The sequence below is a fragment of the Mirounga leonina genome, unplaced genomic scaffold, assembly GCF_011800145.1.
Source record: "Mirounga leonina isolate KUSES-001 unplaced genomic scaffold, KU_Mleo_1.0 Mir_174, whole genome shotgun sequence".
Taxonomy (NCBI): domain Eukaryota; kingdom Metazoa; phylum Chordata; class Mammalia; order Carnivora; family Phocidae; genus Mirounga; species Mirounga leonina.
The window spans coordinates 1,276,940-1,291,406 of NW_023270451.1; the positions used below are offsets into that span (position 1 = coordinate 1,276,940).

General features: G+C 43.6%; 1 protein-coding gene across 1 annotated transcript in view; it reads right to left on the bottom strand.

Moving 5' to 3' along the window:
* DLD (dihydrolipoamide dehydrogenase) overlaps window positions 1-7,842 on the bottom strand; it is a 38,415-nt gene extending 30,573 nt beyond the window's left edge. Inside the window, exons 1-2 of the mRNA XM_035020350.1 lie at window positions 7,704-7,842; window positions 5,754-5,832 (exon numbers count right to left, since the gene is read on the bottom strand). Coding sequence (XP_034876241.1) covers window positions 5,754-5,832; window positions 7,704-7,742 — 118 coding nt within the window. The 5' untranslated portion in view covers window positions 7,743-7,842. The remainder of the gene's footprint in view (window positions 1-5,753; window positions 5,833-7,703) is intronic.
* Between the last annotated feature and the right edge of the window lie 6,625 nt (window positions 7,843-14,467).

The window sequence follows — 14,467 nt, forward strand, 5'->3', positions numbered from 1 at the left end:
AGCAATTGCACTACTGGGTATTTACCCCAAAGATACAAATGTAGGGATCTGAAGAGGCATGTGCACCCCGATGTTTATAGCAGCAATGTCCACAATAGCCAAACTATGTAAAGAGCCAAGATGTCCATCAACAGATGAATGGATAAAGAAGATGTGGTGTATATATATACAACGGAATATCATGCAGCCATCAAAAGAAATGAAATCTTGCCATTTGCAACGACGTGGATGGAACTGGAGGGTATTATATGCTGAGCGAAATAAGTCAATCAGAGAAAGATATGTATCATATGATCTCACTGATATGAGGAATTCTCAATCTCAGGAAACAAACTGAGGGTTGCTGGAGTGGTGGGGGGTGGGAGGGATGGGGTGGCTGGGTGATAGACATTGGGGAGGGTATGTGCAATGGTGAGTGCTGTGAATTGTGTAAGACTGTTGAATCACAGACCTGTACCTCTGAAACAAATACATTATATGTTAAAAAAAAAAAAAAGAAAGAAGATAGTAGGAAGGGAGAAATGAAGGGAGGGAAATCAGAGGGGGAGACGAACCATGAGAGACTATGGACTCTGAGAAACAAACTGAGGGTTCTAGAGGGGATGGGGGTGGGGGGATGGGTTGGCCTGGTGATGGGTATTAAAGAGGGCACGTACTGACTGGAGCACTGGGTGTTATACACAATGAATCATGGAACACTACACCAAAAACTAATGATGTAATGTATGGTGATTAACATAAATAATTTAAAAAAAAGAAATATCATAAGGCAGTAATCATTAATGACCAAATTCACTACATAATTACAAGAGCTACTTGGTAAGGTTTATTTATTGTTGGGGGCAAGGGGGCTGTTTTTAAATTACCACTGGCCTTAATCTCCAGTCTATTTCAGTGACCCTCTTACCCTATACTTGTCATCACCCAAAACTGCTCAGCTTCTAAAATCTTGAATTCTAATACTTTACTTTCTGATGATAACCCTACAACCTCCCTAATCCATAAAGAAGGAGAAATATACTAAAAGAAAAAAGGATTTGAAGTTTAAAAAAAGAAAAACTGAAGTTCAAATATGTGCTCTACCTCTTCCTAAATTCTTGGGCAAATTATTTAATCTCTTTGGCTTTGATGTAACATAGGAATAACAGTGACAGTAATACCTACATCCCAGGGTTGTGAGGTCAGACATAACGTCTGTCAAGACCCTGGGAGGAGGCAGGTGCATATGAGACACTCAATAAATGATTCTTCCCTCCCCAGATGCACCTCCCAATCTCGCAGCCTCCAATCTCATTCCACCCTACACACTGCTACCCCAGTGTTATCTCTCACTAAAATCCAACTCAGACTTTACTCTCTCCTCCTTCATTGGTTTCCTTCTTTTTTTTTTTTCATTCAAAAACATTTATCGAGCACCAACAACTGTGCCAGGTGCTAAGGAAGGTTTCCCTGTCTCTTGTTGGATAAAATCCAAGTTCCTAAATATAACCTCCAAATCTCTTCTCTAGCCTCATCCCCACCACATTGTGCTTATGCGCCAATACCATGCAGTTTAAGCTTCACCAACAGTGAATTACTGTTAGCTTACACCCACAGAAGTACACTGGTCTACCTATGTACATTCTGTTCCATCTACCTAGAAATAAATGCTGACAGCATGCATTTCACATTAGACACTACTCTAAGGTCTAGGGATATCTATAAATGACAGCCCTGGTTCTTACAGTCTAATGAGAGAGAAAGAAAAAGCATTACAATAAAAACTCCAATCTGTAACCAGAATGTAACAAATTATGATCATGCCTCTGCTTAAATCATTACAATGGCTTCTAACTGCCCTTAAAATAAAGAGTTAGGGTCTTTCATTATCTACAGAGGTCGTCAACTCCATCTTCAACACACCTCAGCCACAATGGCCCCTTTCAAGCTCCTCAAGGGCACTATGCTCTTTTTCGCATCAAAATACTCCCAACATGCTGTTCCTTCTACCTGGAACACCTCCTCCCAGGCCCACTCCCATTCCCAATCCACGTACAGATTTTATAGCTCCCTATGCTTAGCCTGTGGAGTCTTTATCACAATTATTTATTAGATGTTTGTCTTCCCCAAATGGACTATAAACTCTATAAAAGCTGCATCTTGTCTGACTTGTTCACTGCTATATCCCAGCAACCAGCCCAATAACTAGCACATAGTATATATTCCATATTTGTTGAACTAATGAATGAATGAATATAGCAAATATGAGTGATGAAGTGCTAGGAGTCCATTCCTGTCATGAAATGGAAGGTCCTATCCATAATACACATTACTCTTCAAATTTTGATGAACTTCGTTCATACAGATAATCAAACATCTTCCAGATGTTTTATTTTTAAGATTTTATTTGAGAGAGAGCGTGAGCAAGAGTGCACAAGACAGAGCATGGGCGGGGGGGGGGGGGGGAAGCAGGTTCCCCGCTGAGCAAGAAGCCCATCGCTGGACTTGAATCCCAGACCCCGGGATCATGACCTGAGCCAAAGGCAGACGCTTTAACCGACTGAGCCACCCAGGTGCCCCCTTCCAGATGTTTTAACAGGGAATGTTCTATATATAGTAAGCTTTGAACTCCTCAAGCTGGTCTGATCAACCAATACTCACTGGAAGCAGACTAAACAGAACAGAGATTAAGAGTGTAGGTTCTAGGGGTGCCTGGGTGGCTCAGTTAAGCGTCTGCCTTCGGCTCAGGTCATGATCCCAGGGTCCTGGGATTGAGTCCCACATCAGGCTCCCTACTCAAGTGGAGAGCCTGCTTCTCCCTCTCCCTCTGCCGCTCCCCCTGCTTGTGCTCTCTTGCTGTCTCCGTCAAATAAATAAATAACATCTTAAAAAAAAAAAAAGTGTAGGCTCTAGAGTCAGAAGAATTTTCCCAGTTCTATCACTTCCTAGCTGGACCTCTCTTGACTCAGCACCTCCACTTATAAAATGGGGGAAATAGCAGCACACATCTTGTAAGATGGCAACAAGGATTAAAGACTGCCTGAGACAGAGTAAGCTCTCAGGGCATCAGTTATTATTACTGTTGTTGCTGCTGGGGACTTACTTTGTACCAGGCACCAAACTGAATGCTTGGGATAAAGCAGTAACTAAACCAGACATGGTCCCTTTTCTCATATTTATTCAATAAATATGCACTGAGTATCTACTGTACCACTATAGTCACTAAACAATCACAGTCCCTGCCCTAATGAACTGTAAATCCTTGAGAAAAAGACAGCCATTTAATAAATACCTCGGGGGCACCTGAGGTTAAGTGTTCGACTCTTGGTTTCGGCTCAGGTCATGATCTCAGGGTTGTGAGTTCAAGCCCCTTATCCGGCTCCACACTGAGCACGGAGTCTGCTTGTCCCTCTCTCGCCCCCCACTTGCGCACATATACACATGTTCTCTCTCGACTCTCCAAAATAAATAAAATCTTTAAAAAAATAATAAGTAAACAGCTCAAATAAATATAAATATGAACATACAATGCTTGTTACTCCACCCAACCAAAGACTTTACACACTGTATTAATGTGGGTGCTAAGGGATTTATAATTTATTCAATGTCAAGGAATCACTGAACAATTTGATTCACGAGCACTCAGTTACCCTCATTCCACTAAAATCTAAGATCCTGCTCAAAGACTACCTGGCAAATAGAAGGCACTGAATAAATCTTTGTTGATAAATTCCACAGGTGAAGAATTAGCCACAACGTCTTTAATTGCCTGCTCTGGAAATGAAAATCTAACATTTCTCCTGTTGCTTAAGAACAAGTACTATTCCCATTTAACAAAGACAACTGATACATGCCAAGTATATCCCAATAAAACTGGAAGAAATAAAAAGGAACAAAGGGCATAATGGGGGGTGGCCTGGATGGTTCAGTCAGTTAGGCCTGGAGACTGCTGGTTTCAACTCAGGTCACAATCTTGTAGTCGTGGGATTGAGCCCCATGTCGGGCTCTGTGCTCAGTGCAGAGCCTACTTCAGATTCTCTCTCCCTCTCCCTCAAATAAATAAAATCTTTAAAAAATATATTCCTTTGTAAACAAATATGAAACATTTCTTTTTTTTTTTTTTTTAAAGATTTTATTTATTTATTTGACAGAGAGAGACACAGCGAGAGAGGGAACACAAGCAGGGGGAGTAGGAGAGGGAGAAGCAGGCCTCCCTGCGGGGCAGGGAGCCCGATGCGGGGCTCGATCCCAGGGTCCCGGACCACGACCTGAGCCGAAGGCAGACGCCCAACGACTGAGCCACCCAGGCGCCCCTGAAACATTTCTTAAAAAAGGTTATAATGGGTACAACTTTTTCCCCCACCATCAAATTAGTATTTTTTAAAGGATTTCTTGCCCTTTTCAAAGCGAGGTAAATCATTCACTGTTGGTCATTGGTGATGGAATCCTCCCACTACTCTTTCTTCCAGAAATAAAGTATCTCAGATGATACTAGTTTGGCAGCAATTAAGGTACAGGATAAAATTATTTCAGAGAATGCAGGGACACAAGAGGTCACAGTTCCCCCCAGCGAATGGTTTCTACAAAGAAGTTTCAATGCAACTTTACTTATATCATATGGGTGATTCCAGTAAATGTCAAAACAGATTATTTCAAATAATTAATACCCTTGGTACTGGGAGGCCAAAATACCTTACTACAAGCCCATTAACTTCCTGTTTTAAAAAACAAAATATTATCCTTTATAGAAACTTCAAAAATATTTTCAAAAAAAAAAAGAACAAGAAGAAAATACCCAAATTCCATAGGTTCCTCTCAGAGTATATCCTTCCAATCTTTAAAATATGTCTTTGACAAGCCCATCAGAATTTTCAATCGGGATGTCAAAAAAGTCATCTCACCATTCTACACAGTGTCAAACCACCAACTCACTTCTCACCCAGTGGACAGAATTAACTTTTTAAATGTAAACATTAAAAATCACTCCTCTGCTCAAAACCCTTCGGCGGTTTTCCAACACTCTTGGAGTAAAATCCAAACTCCTTCACTTGACTTTCCAGGCCCTCCATGATCTGATCCCTGCCTACCTCTCTGATGTCACATCCTATGGGTCTCTGCTCCAGCTACACCAGCATTCCTGCGATGCCTTAAACCTCACAATCTAATTCTTACCTCAGACTCTTCTCACTGCTGTTTCCCTCTGCCTGAAATAACCACTCCCTCTCTTCACTCAGACGTCATCTCCTTAGAAAAGCCCTGACACCCTAACTAAAATAGGCTTTTTTACTCCCAATTACCTTTAATTTTCAATCACTAGCCAAAATATTTACCTGTTACTTGAGTATTGTTTTTTACCAGCAGACCATCAGTTTCAAAAGAGCAGGGCTTTGCCTAGTTCACCACCTAGACACACTAGGTGCTCAATAAACTTAAGTGAATAAATACATGAACAAATGAATTCTATGATAGATTAGTTTATAATTAGTCTAACATTCACTTGCTTTTGCATTTATTTTTTTTTTTAAGATTTTACTTATTTGAGAGAGAATAAGATAGAGAGAGAGCATGAGAGGGGGGAGGGTCAGAGGGAGAAGCAGACTCCCCGCTGAGCAGGGAGCCCGATGCGGGACTCGATCCCGGGACTCCAGGATCATGACCTGAGCCGAAGGCAGTCGCTTAACCAACTGAGCCACCCAGGCACCCCTGGCTTTTGCATTTAAACACAAAGGAACTATGAGCTAATCTGAGGAAAAACTGTTTTACTAAGTACTTACTTGGTTGATCTGCATAAGTTCTCAGAGGCACTGCAGAAACTCCCTGTAAGCCATGAGATATTCGACTGAAATGGCCTCTCTGGAAAAAAGAAAGAAAATGTTGTTTTATGTAAAATATGAATTCAAAGTAGAACTACTGAAGGTCAATGAAAACGTAATGACTTGGAGCAAATGTGTCAAGCACTTATTATTTATATATCTTCCATTGCCAAACAGAGGTTACGTATCAATTTCTCCTCTTTCGTAACAAGAATTACTTAAACTTTACAACCTCAGCTCACCATACTATCTTTTCATTATGAATAGTCAATAAACCATTTCATATAAATATGGACTAAAGTCCAATTAAAAAAAAAGTGTTATTCAGTGGTTTTACGTGTTACTAAATTTTCAGAAAGCATGGCTAATTTCTGGTGCCAGTGATCAATTTAATGTCACAATTAAGGCTCTTAAAGTTCTAGGGGCACCTGGGTGGCTCACTCGGTTAAGTGTCTGCCTTCAGCTCAGATCTCGATCCCTCTCCCTCTCCCCCCAGCTCATGCTCTCTCTCTCTCACTCTGTCTCTCAAATAAATAAATATCTTTTTTTAAAGGGCTCTTAAAGTTCTAACTTAAGTAGTCCGTAATCTTTATTATTACAATCCTCTACTTGTAATTATTGTTTCCTAACTCAAACTACCATATACAATCTGTGAAGATGCTCCTGAACAGTTAATTAGAAACAGAAAATTAGACAAGATAACGTAGGAAAATGCGTTATTACTGACACTCAAGAGCTACTACAATTTCACAAAGTGCACCATAATCCCCACAACAATCTCTATGAATGTCTACTCTTTCCTAAAAACAATGAAGCACAAAGAAACAATGCAAATAGCTCTTCTCATAGCAGGCAAATGGGAGGCAGTGAAGAAACCCACATTCATGTAGCAATGTTCTCTACTCCAAGGCAATTCAAGACACCTGAGATCAGCACAGCAGACCAGAAGAGCGGACCAAACATCAGTCCTAACTTCTAGTCCCAGTTCTGCCTGAGACTAATATGACTCCTAGCATATTACATTAACTCTCAGGAGCATAGATTACTCGTCTTAGAAACAAAGGAGTCTGATTACTATACTATTTTTAAGGTATCCGTCAACCTAGTACCCAGCCACGATCCCACATATGTACAATCTGGCTGTATTCCGCACGTGGATGAAAAGGGAAAGCTAGCTGTCCTAACGATAAGCAGCTGCAATTAAAAATACAAGCCTCAGGGCGCCTGGGTGGCTCCGTTGGTTAAGCGACTGCCTTCGGCTCAGGTCATGATCCTGGAGTCCCGGGATCGAGTCCCGCATCGGGCTCCCTGCTCGGCGGGGGGTCTGCTTCTCCCTCTGACTCTCTTCCCTCTCGTGCTGTCTCTCATTCTCTCTCTCAAATAAATAAAATCTTAAAAAAAAAAATACAAGCCTCTAGGAGAAGGCAGTGAACACTAGCTTAAAGCGGCAAACAATGAAGAGGCCTTTGAGGAATTCCTAGGGCTACCTGTCGGGGCTGACTGCGGCTGGGTGTTTCAAGGAGTGGCCCCAAGGTTACCTGCCCATTGCCACTCAGGGGCTGGGACTAGGACGAGTAAAAGGTAGAGGATATGAAAAGACCAGACGGGTAGAGTGCGATTTGTACTTTCTCTGCCAAGGTGGAGAGGCCTGTGTGTCGTGACCCGCATGCCCCAGAGCCCAGACTTGCGAGCGGACCGCTGGCCGTCGCACAACAGGCGGGGCCTCTCCACCGCCCCGGTCCCGGCTCCGACCGCGACCCGGCCAGAGCCGCTCAGGGGCGGGGCCCGGGTGGTCCCCGCCAGAGTGCCGGCCTCTCTCGCCCCGACCAGTTAGGCCGCCGCGTCCCGGACCCCGTCAGCGGGCCCTTCTGCGCCTCTGGCTCGGCACGACCCCACCCCGTCGGCCCTCACCTTGGCCAAAGAGCAGTACACACGACTCCAGCTCTGCATCTTGCCGCTCAACTTTCGTCCGGCCAATGCTTTCCCGTCCGCTAAGCTCCTCCGCCGCCTCGCCAAGGTCTCCCCGCCCTGCGCATGCACAGGCACAGCTTACGTCATGAGTCGGGAGCAGCGCGATTGGCCCGCAAGGTCAGGGCCCACGGGACTAGGCGTGTCTGTCAGGCGCGGAGTCGTGCGCTGTCGTAAGAAGCGTAGTGCTTTCTGGCAGCGAGGGATTGCGGTACCATTTTACCGGTGGTATGAGGACGTGCGGAGTTGTAGTGTCATCTTATACTTGGGGGACGAAATAAATACACAAGACTATCGTTTGCTTCCTGCGCGCTGCAGAAAGTCGGGCTTGACAGGTTCTTGATTGTACGAAGCTGAGGAATCTCAGCACTTTCCAGGCATCGTCTCCACAGCAGCACATGGAGGATTACGAGCATTACCAGTTAATTGGATGAGGCCCTGAGAGGTTAATACCCCCGAGGTCGCGCAGAGGAAAGAGGACTGCTTTATAACCTCTCCTCTCAAAGCAAATACTATATAAGGGATGGGGCTACAGACTTTGCATCACCAACATCCTACTCTAAGTAAGCTAAATGGCAAAACATAGAAAACACTATCTTCCCCTGTCTTCTCTTCGAGCAAATTAGAATCGGTGGGGTAATGGATGAGATTTTAGGTTTTCATGAGGGACCAAGAAAAACATTGTCTTCAAGATTGAGCATAGAGGTTTAAGGTCTGATTCTTGTTTTGTGATAACTGTATAGTGTGAATAAAACTTAATTGTGCATTTCTTGACGTTTACTGCCCAGGCACCGTGCTGGGCTCTGTGGATTTAGACACTAGTTAGAAATGACTCCTTACCTAGCTATGCTCAGTCTTAGGGGAGAAGGTAGGAATGATGTTTAGTGTTTGTTATAGATTCTCCCTGTCCATCCTTCTATACATAGCATTTTGGCCATCTTAATCATTTTCATGGCTTTAGCACCTGCCTACATACACTGATAACTCCTAGATCCTTGTCTCCAGTCTGTACTTTTCTCCCAATCTCTAATTTCATATTTCCAGTTGTCTACTGAACACGTCCAACCGGGTGATCCTGCCAGCACCTCAGTTATTATATCTTATTTAAAGATACATATTTTCTCCCTTATATCTATGATTAATGATACCTCCAAACAGCCAATCATCCCTAGTAAAAATTGTGTAGCCATTCTCCTGACTTTAGTCCATTATCTAATGGATCACTGTTTTAGTTGACTACCCCTATAAGGAGGCCCAGAGATAAGCATTTGAGTGCAGTGAGTTTGTTTGAGAGATGATCCAAGCAAACATCGATAGGGGATGAAAAAGGGGTGGTAACTATTTCAGATATGTTAATGAGTAGATTACCACTGTGCACAACCGGTGCTCAGACTCGAGACCTCTGGGAGATAGCATAAAACATGCTTCAGAGTTGTCCTACTCAAAATACATCCATCAACTTCCATCAGTCATTAACTGAGGACTCCTCCCAGGGACTTTTAACTCCCTGGCACTCTGGCTTGCCCCATAATGTGGTCTGAGTGAGCACCAGCAGCCAGAGAAGTCTCTCAGGCAGAATCTCTGGTGCTTGCAATAAGGAGGCTTGTGGGAGAGCATGTAGAGGAAAAGTGAGTGCTAAAAAGGTACAGGTGAGTCACCAATGAGGTTGGCTATAATCACCAAGTTCTATCAACTCTGAACATAAGGAGAGTGAGAGAAACTTCGAGAATGGCTCCAAAACTTCTAGCTTCGATGCCTGGGTGGGTAGTGAAACCGATACAGAAATAGGCAACATGGAAAAAGAATGGCTTTGGGGAGAAGATAATGAGTCAAGTTCTTTGAATTTGAGATGCCAGCTAGACAACCCACTTGAGGTCTTCAATAGTTACTGAAAACACAAGTCTAGAACTTAGAAACTCTAGGCATGGTTTTGAAAGTTTGCTGGCATATGGATGGTGATTGACACTTTTAGGAATAGATGCATTCTCAAAGGACAACACTTTAAAGGGAGCTTCTGACGGATAGTGAGAAGGAGCTGTCATAGAGACTGTACACTTAACGCAGCGCCCAGCATGAAGCAAGTCCCAATTACTATTGCCCCACATACTGCCACTCTCCTCCAAATTGCCTCAGACAAAGGCAGAACTGGTGATGAATTCACAGCAGGATTTAAGGGGTCCTTAGCTGGCCCTTCCCTTAAAATATTTCTACACCACCCAACCACTACCCTAATTCCTGGCCTGAAAGCTTCCCATTAAGGGATGCACTCTTCTTGTTCCTTTTCCAAACATTCTCTATTAGAGTAAGCTATCAGTTGCTGGCTACAGTTCTCCCCTTAGGAAAAAGAGAGTAAGGGAATCAATATCTGTTGAGCAGATGTTCCAAGACCCTGTGCTGGAGGCTTTCCATCATTTCTCCACTTGATTCTCACCCCAGCCCTGTGAAGTGGCTTATCAGTGGATCTTCTGAATGGTTGGCAAAAGAAATGAGATCCTCAAGTGGGTGGAGGCATTATTCTGGAACCTTCCACTACTGGGCAGACCTGGGATGGGGGGGTTGGGGAGGGATAGAGCAGAGTGGATGACAAGTGAATATGAGGTGAAGGGCATAGGCAGAAAGAGAAGAGGAGCCCAAATGGATGAGAAGTCAAAGACTTCCACCTGACATTCGTAGTATGAGCAGTAACCCCTGCAATATGAAGTAACAACTCTAATAATAATCTGAATTGCCCTTATGGTCCACAGGCTCTTTATCCATTCACTTCTTCACTGATCCAATAATCACTGAGGGTCCGCTGCATGCTGGGTGCTGTGCTAAAAGCTGGGGAAGCAGCCCGGAACAAAACCCAGAACCAGTCCTTGCCCTCCTGTAGTTTACATCCTAGTGGGGATAGTTTACATCCTAATGGGGATATAGCAGCCACTAGACACCTTCATTATAAAACAGAGAAGTGCTATGGTGATCTCAGAGGGGATTTGAACTAGTTGGACAAGTTGGAGACAGAAGTCTCCCCTAATAAACTGATGCTTGAGCTAAGATCCAAACAATGAGAAGTGTTCCCGGAAGTAAGCCTTACCACCATGCTCATTTGACAGATGGGAAAGAATGTTGTGAGGGGAACTGGACTGACAATTAGGGCACCTAAGTTCTAGATGTAACTGCATAATTACTCTTCACTTTCTGCATAATTCAGCATAGGTCATCTCTTGGGACCTTGGTTTCCCAAACTTTAAAATGGGGGCTACAAGATCCCTTCCAGCTGTAAAGCTGTTCCACGGAGTTGCTAAGGGTTGGCTTGTAGAGAACCGCGTAAAAGTCACAGCGACTCTCAGTAGTAGAGGTTTCTTCCTTCGGGGCTGTTGTTTATTGGAATCCCCTTTTTATGTTTGAGGGATCGCTGCCGTGTGAGACCAGACTCCACTAGGAAGCCCAAGTGGCCGCCCCTGGCTCTCCCGGGCCCGCCGGGCAGGTAGAACAGGCAGAGAACCGAAACCAGTCCGACGCTCCCACCAGGACTTGAATCAAAAGGCGTGGCTCAAAGACACTGACTATCTGGGATTCACTCTGCTCGGGGCGGCAGCGACTTCCGGGTGGGTGGAGCCGGCGGCAATGACAGGCTCCTATTCAGACCCTTCCTCTGGCAGATCTCATCTGGAGCTGTCTAGCTCCCTGCTTCCTTCTCAAAACTCTACGTTGGTTCTGGGGCTCTCAGCCTGCCAATAAATTCCTTTTTGCAAAAATGAACCCGAGATTATTTCTGAGATTACTTGGAACCCAGAATCATGACTGGAAAACTACCCTGTATTGAAAAACTACTGTGTGCCAGACACTTTAAATGAACTATTTAAAAAAAAAATCTCATAACACTGCAAGACTGGTATTATTAACCTTAGTTTTTAGGGAAGGTAACAGAAGCTCAGAGCGTTTATATAATGAAGCTAAGGTCCTGCAGTCACTAAGTGACAAACCCCAGTATGCCCTTGCTCACCCCACATTTACACTACATCCATTCATTCCGGAGACCGTACTAATTGGTAGGGAACAGAGTTCCTCCGCGCTTTGTTTTTTCTTTCCCCATCTATTGTGAAACTAACCAGCTCAAGTGGTCTCAGAGTTACTGCCATACAGCCCTCTCTTTTGGAGATTTTGTGGTTTTATTGAGGAAATAACTGTCCCGTATTTCTTAATCATCTCCTTTTTCTCCTGGGTAATTTTATTTATTTAGATGATGCTTAAACAGCAACAACAAAATTGTATCAAACTGCTAACCTAAGCACTCCTGGGTGATTGAGTAGGAAATAGTCAGTTAAACAGTGTAGTTAACAGTGGGTAGGTAAAGGGAAAATCATTTAAGAGTCAAAAGCTGCTAGTACCACCTGCCCAGAAGGGGGCAGTGTTCTCCCATTATGTCCTTAACTCCTGCCTCACTTCTGACAAAGCAGGAAACTCCACAAAGGAAATGTATCTGGCGGGGTAGAAAGGGAGGGATTGACCGTTAATGCTTCAAAATGATCCTACATACGAAGATATTAGGCCACTGGTGTGTGGAATCAATAAATCAACGAGCGCCACGCGTTGTTTATTGTGCACCTAAGAAGGTACAGAATTTTGTGCAGGACACTGAAAGAAAGGCAGACACGTTATCACAAATCTCCCTGATCTCAGAAAGCTCACAATCTAGTTGAGGAGATCAGGCAATGTCTTTACTCAAAACTTACACTTTCTTGGCAAAGTCTGTCCTGACACCCTAATAAACACCAGCTCTGCCTTTCACCCTGCTTCTCCTCCTCCCAACTTCATTTTGTTCCATGGCACTGCCCATCTTCTAGCCCACTCTTAGAGATTATTTTGTTTATTTTGTTTTGCTCCCTGAGGGCTAAGATTCCTGTCTGTTTTGTTCGCTGATAGGTCCCAAAGCCTAGTACATTGACTTGCACATAACACAGGCACTCCAAAAGCATTACTGAATGCATGAAAGTAAGCAGAAAAGATAAGAGCTACAGGAATTTGGAGGTGGAATGATCACAACGGGTTAGGCCCCTAGGGAAGTCTTCATGCAAGATCTAATTGCTTCAACTGGTCTTTGAAGGTAGGTAGGATTTTGACTGAGAGGAGAGGAAAACCAAGTAGAATATGATTTCTTTTTTTTTTTTTTTAAGATTTTATTTATTTATTTGAGACAGAGAGAATGAGAGAGACAGAGAGCACATGAGAGGGGGGAGGGTCAGAGGGAGAAGCAGGCTCCCTGCCGAGCAGGGAGCCCGATGCGGGACTCCAGGATCATGACCTGAGCTGAAGGCAGTCGCTTAACCAACTGAGCCATCCAGGCGCCCTAGAATATGATTTCTTAGGCATGGAGGAATAAGGAGCAAAAAAGCATAGTAATCTACCGTGTGGTGGAGGGAAAGGGCATAAGCTTTCAGGTCATGAATCCTTCTATAATTCATTTTGCTTGTGCCCTCAGACAAATTTGCTAATCTCTCTAAATTGTTTCCTCATCTGTAAATAGAATAATGTTACATTGAAGATGGTTAAAGGGATTTTTTAAAACTTTAATAATGCACCTGGCACATAGTAGGTCCTTAGAATGGGAAATTATCAAACTACTATCACATGCTGGGATACGTATCAAGCAGGTTCATTGAATTCATGTTCAAAACTTGACTTGAGTTTCTGCAGGTCCATTTTCCACGAGAGGGATTAAGGTGTTCACGAAGCTTTAAGGATCTCTAAGAGTGGCTACGTGACTGGCATTTTATGGTTTATGAGATTCTGTCACACACACTCTGGCTCTGGTCCACATAGCAACCCTGACATTGGTAACATTAGCGTCATCATTTCAGAATAGAAGGAGGAGAAGGAGGGGGAGGAGGAGGAGAAGGAGGAAGAAGAAGAAGAAGAAGAAGAAGAAGAAGGAGGAGGAGGAGGAGGAGGAGGAGGAGAAGAAGAAAGAAGAAGGAGGAGAAGGAGGAGGAGGAGAGGAGAAGGAGGAGGAGGAGGAGGAGAAGAAGAAGAAATCCTTGCTTCAGAGTGATGAAATTACTTAAGCCCAGAGATCTACAAAGTGATTAAAGCAGGACTCATATCCAGCATTCCTGATTCCAAGCCCATTACTCTTTTCATTAAGTGATTCTCTACTTCTAACCCTTGCTATGGATTTGAGCCACACAATTATAGTTGATCTGTTCAACCAATTGAAAATTCCTGATGTTTCTCCACTCTGTAGCTGCCTAGACATCATCCTCTCTCCCTCTCCCGCTCTCCCTCTCTCTGTGGCTCTCTCTGTCTCTTTCCCTGTTTCTCTCTCACTGAGACTAATATAAGAGCAATTGAGGACCTGGAGTGTGTCTCTCAAGGCCACTTTCTGCCAGCTTATGGAGGATTTCCTCTTCACAGACTTCGTTCTCACAGAATTTAAACCCCTTCAAGTGGAAATGGTACTTGAAGGGAGATGAGTTGGAAATACCCTTTGCTTTATCTCATTCAACATATTTCACTGTATGTTTCCAGTTAAGGAGTTCATCCTAGCCATTAAGAAATTGAAAGAAAAATAATCCAAATGACCAAACACTTAGGATACGGGAATAAATACATGTTGAGGTGAGGTTTTGCTATATCCAAGGATTAACAGAGCTAAAAATAATGTAGGAGAAAATTGTGGTGGCGTGATAGAAAATGTATTAAGCAGGGAACTGGACCTTGTTCTT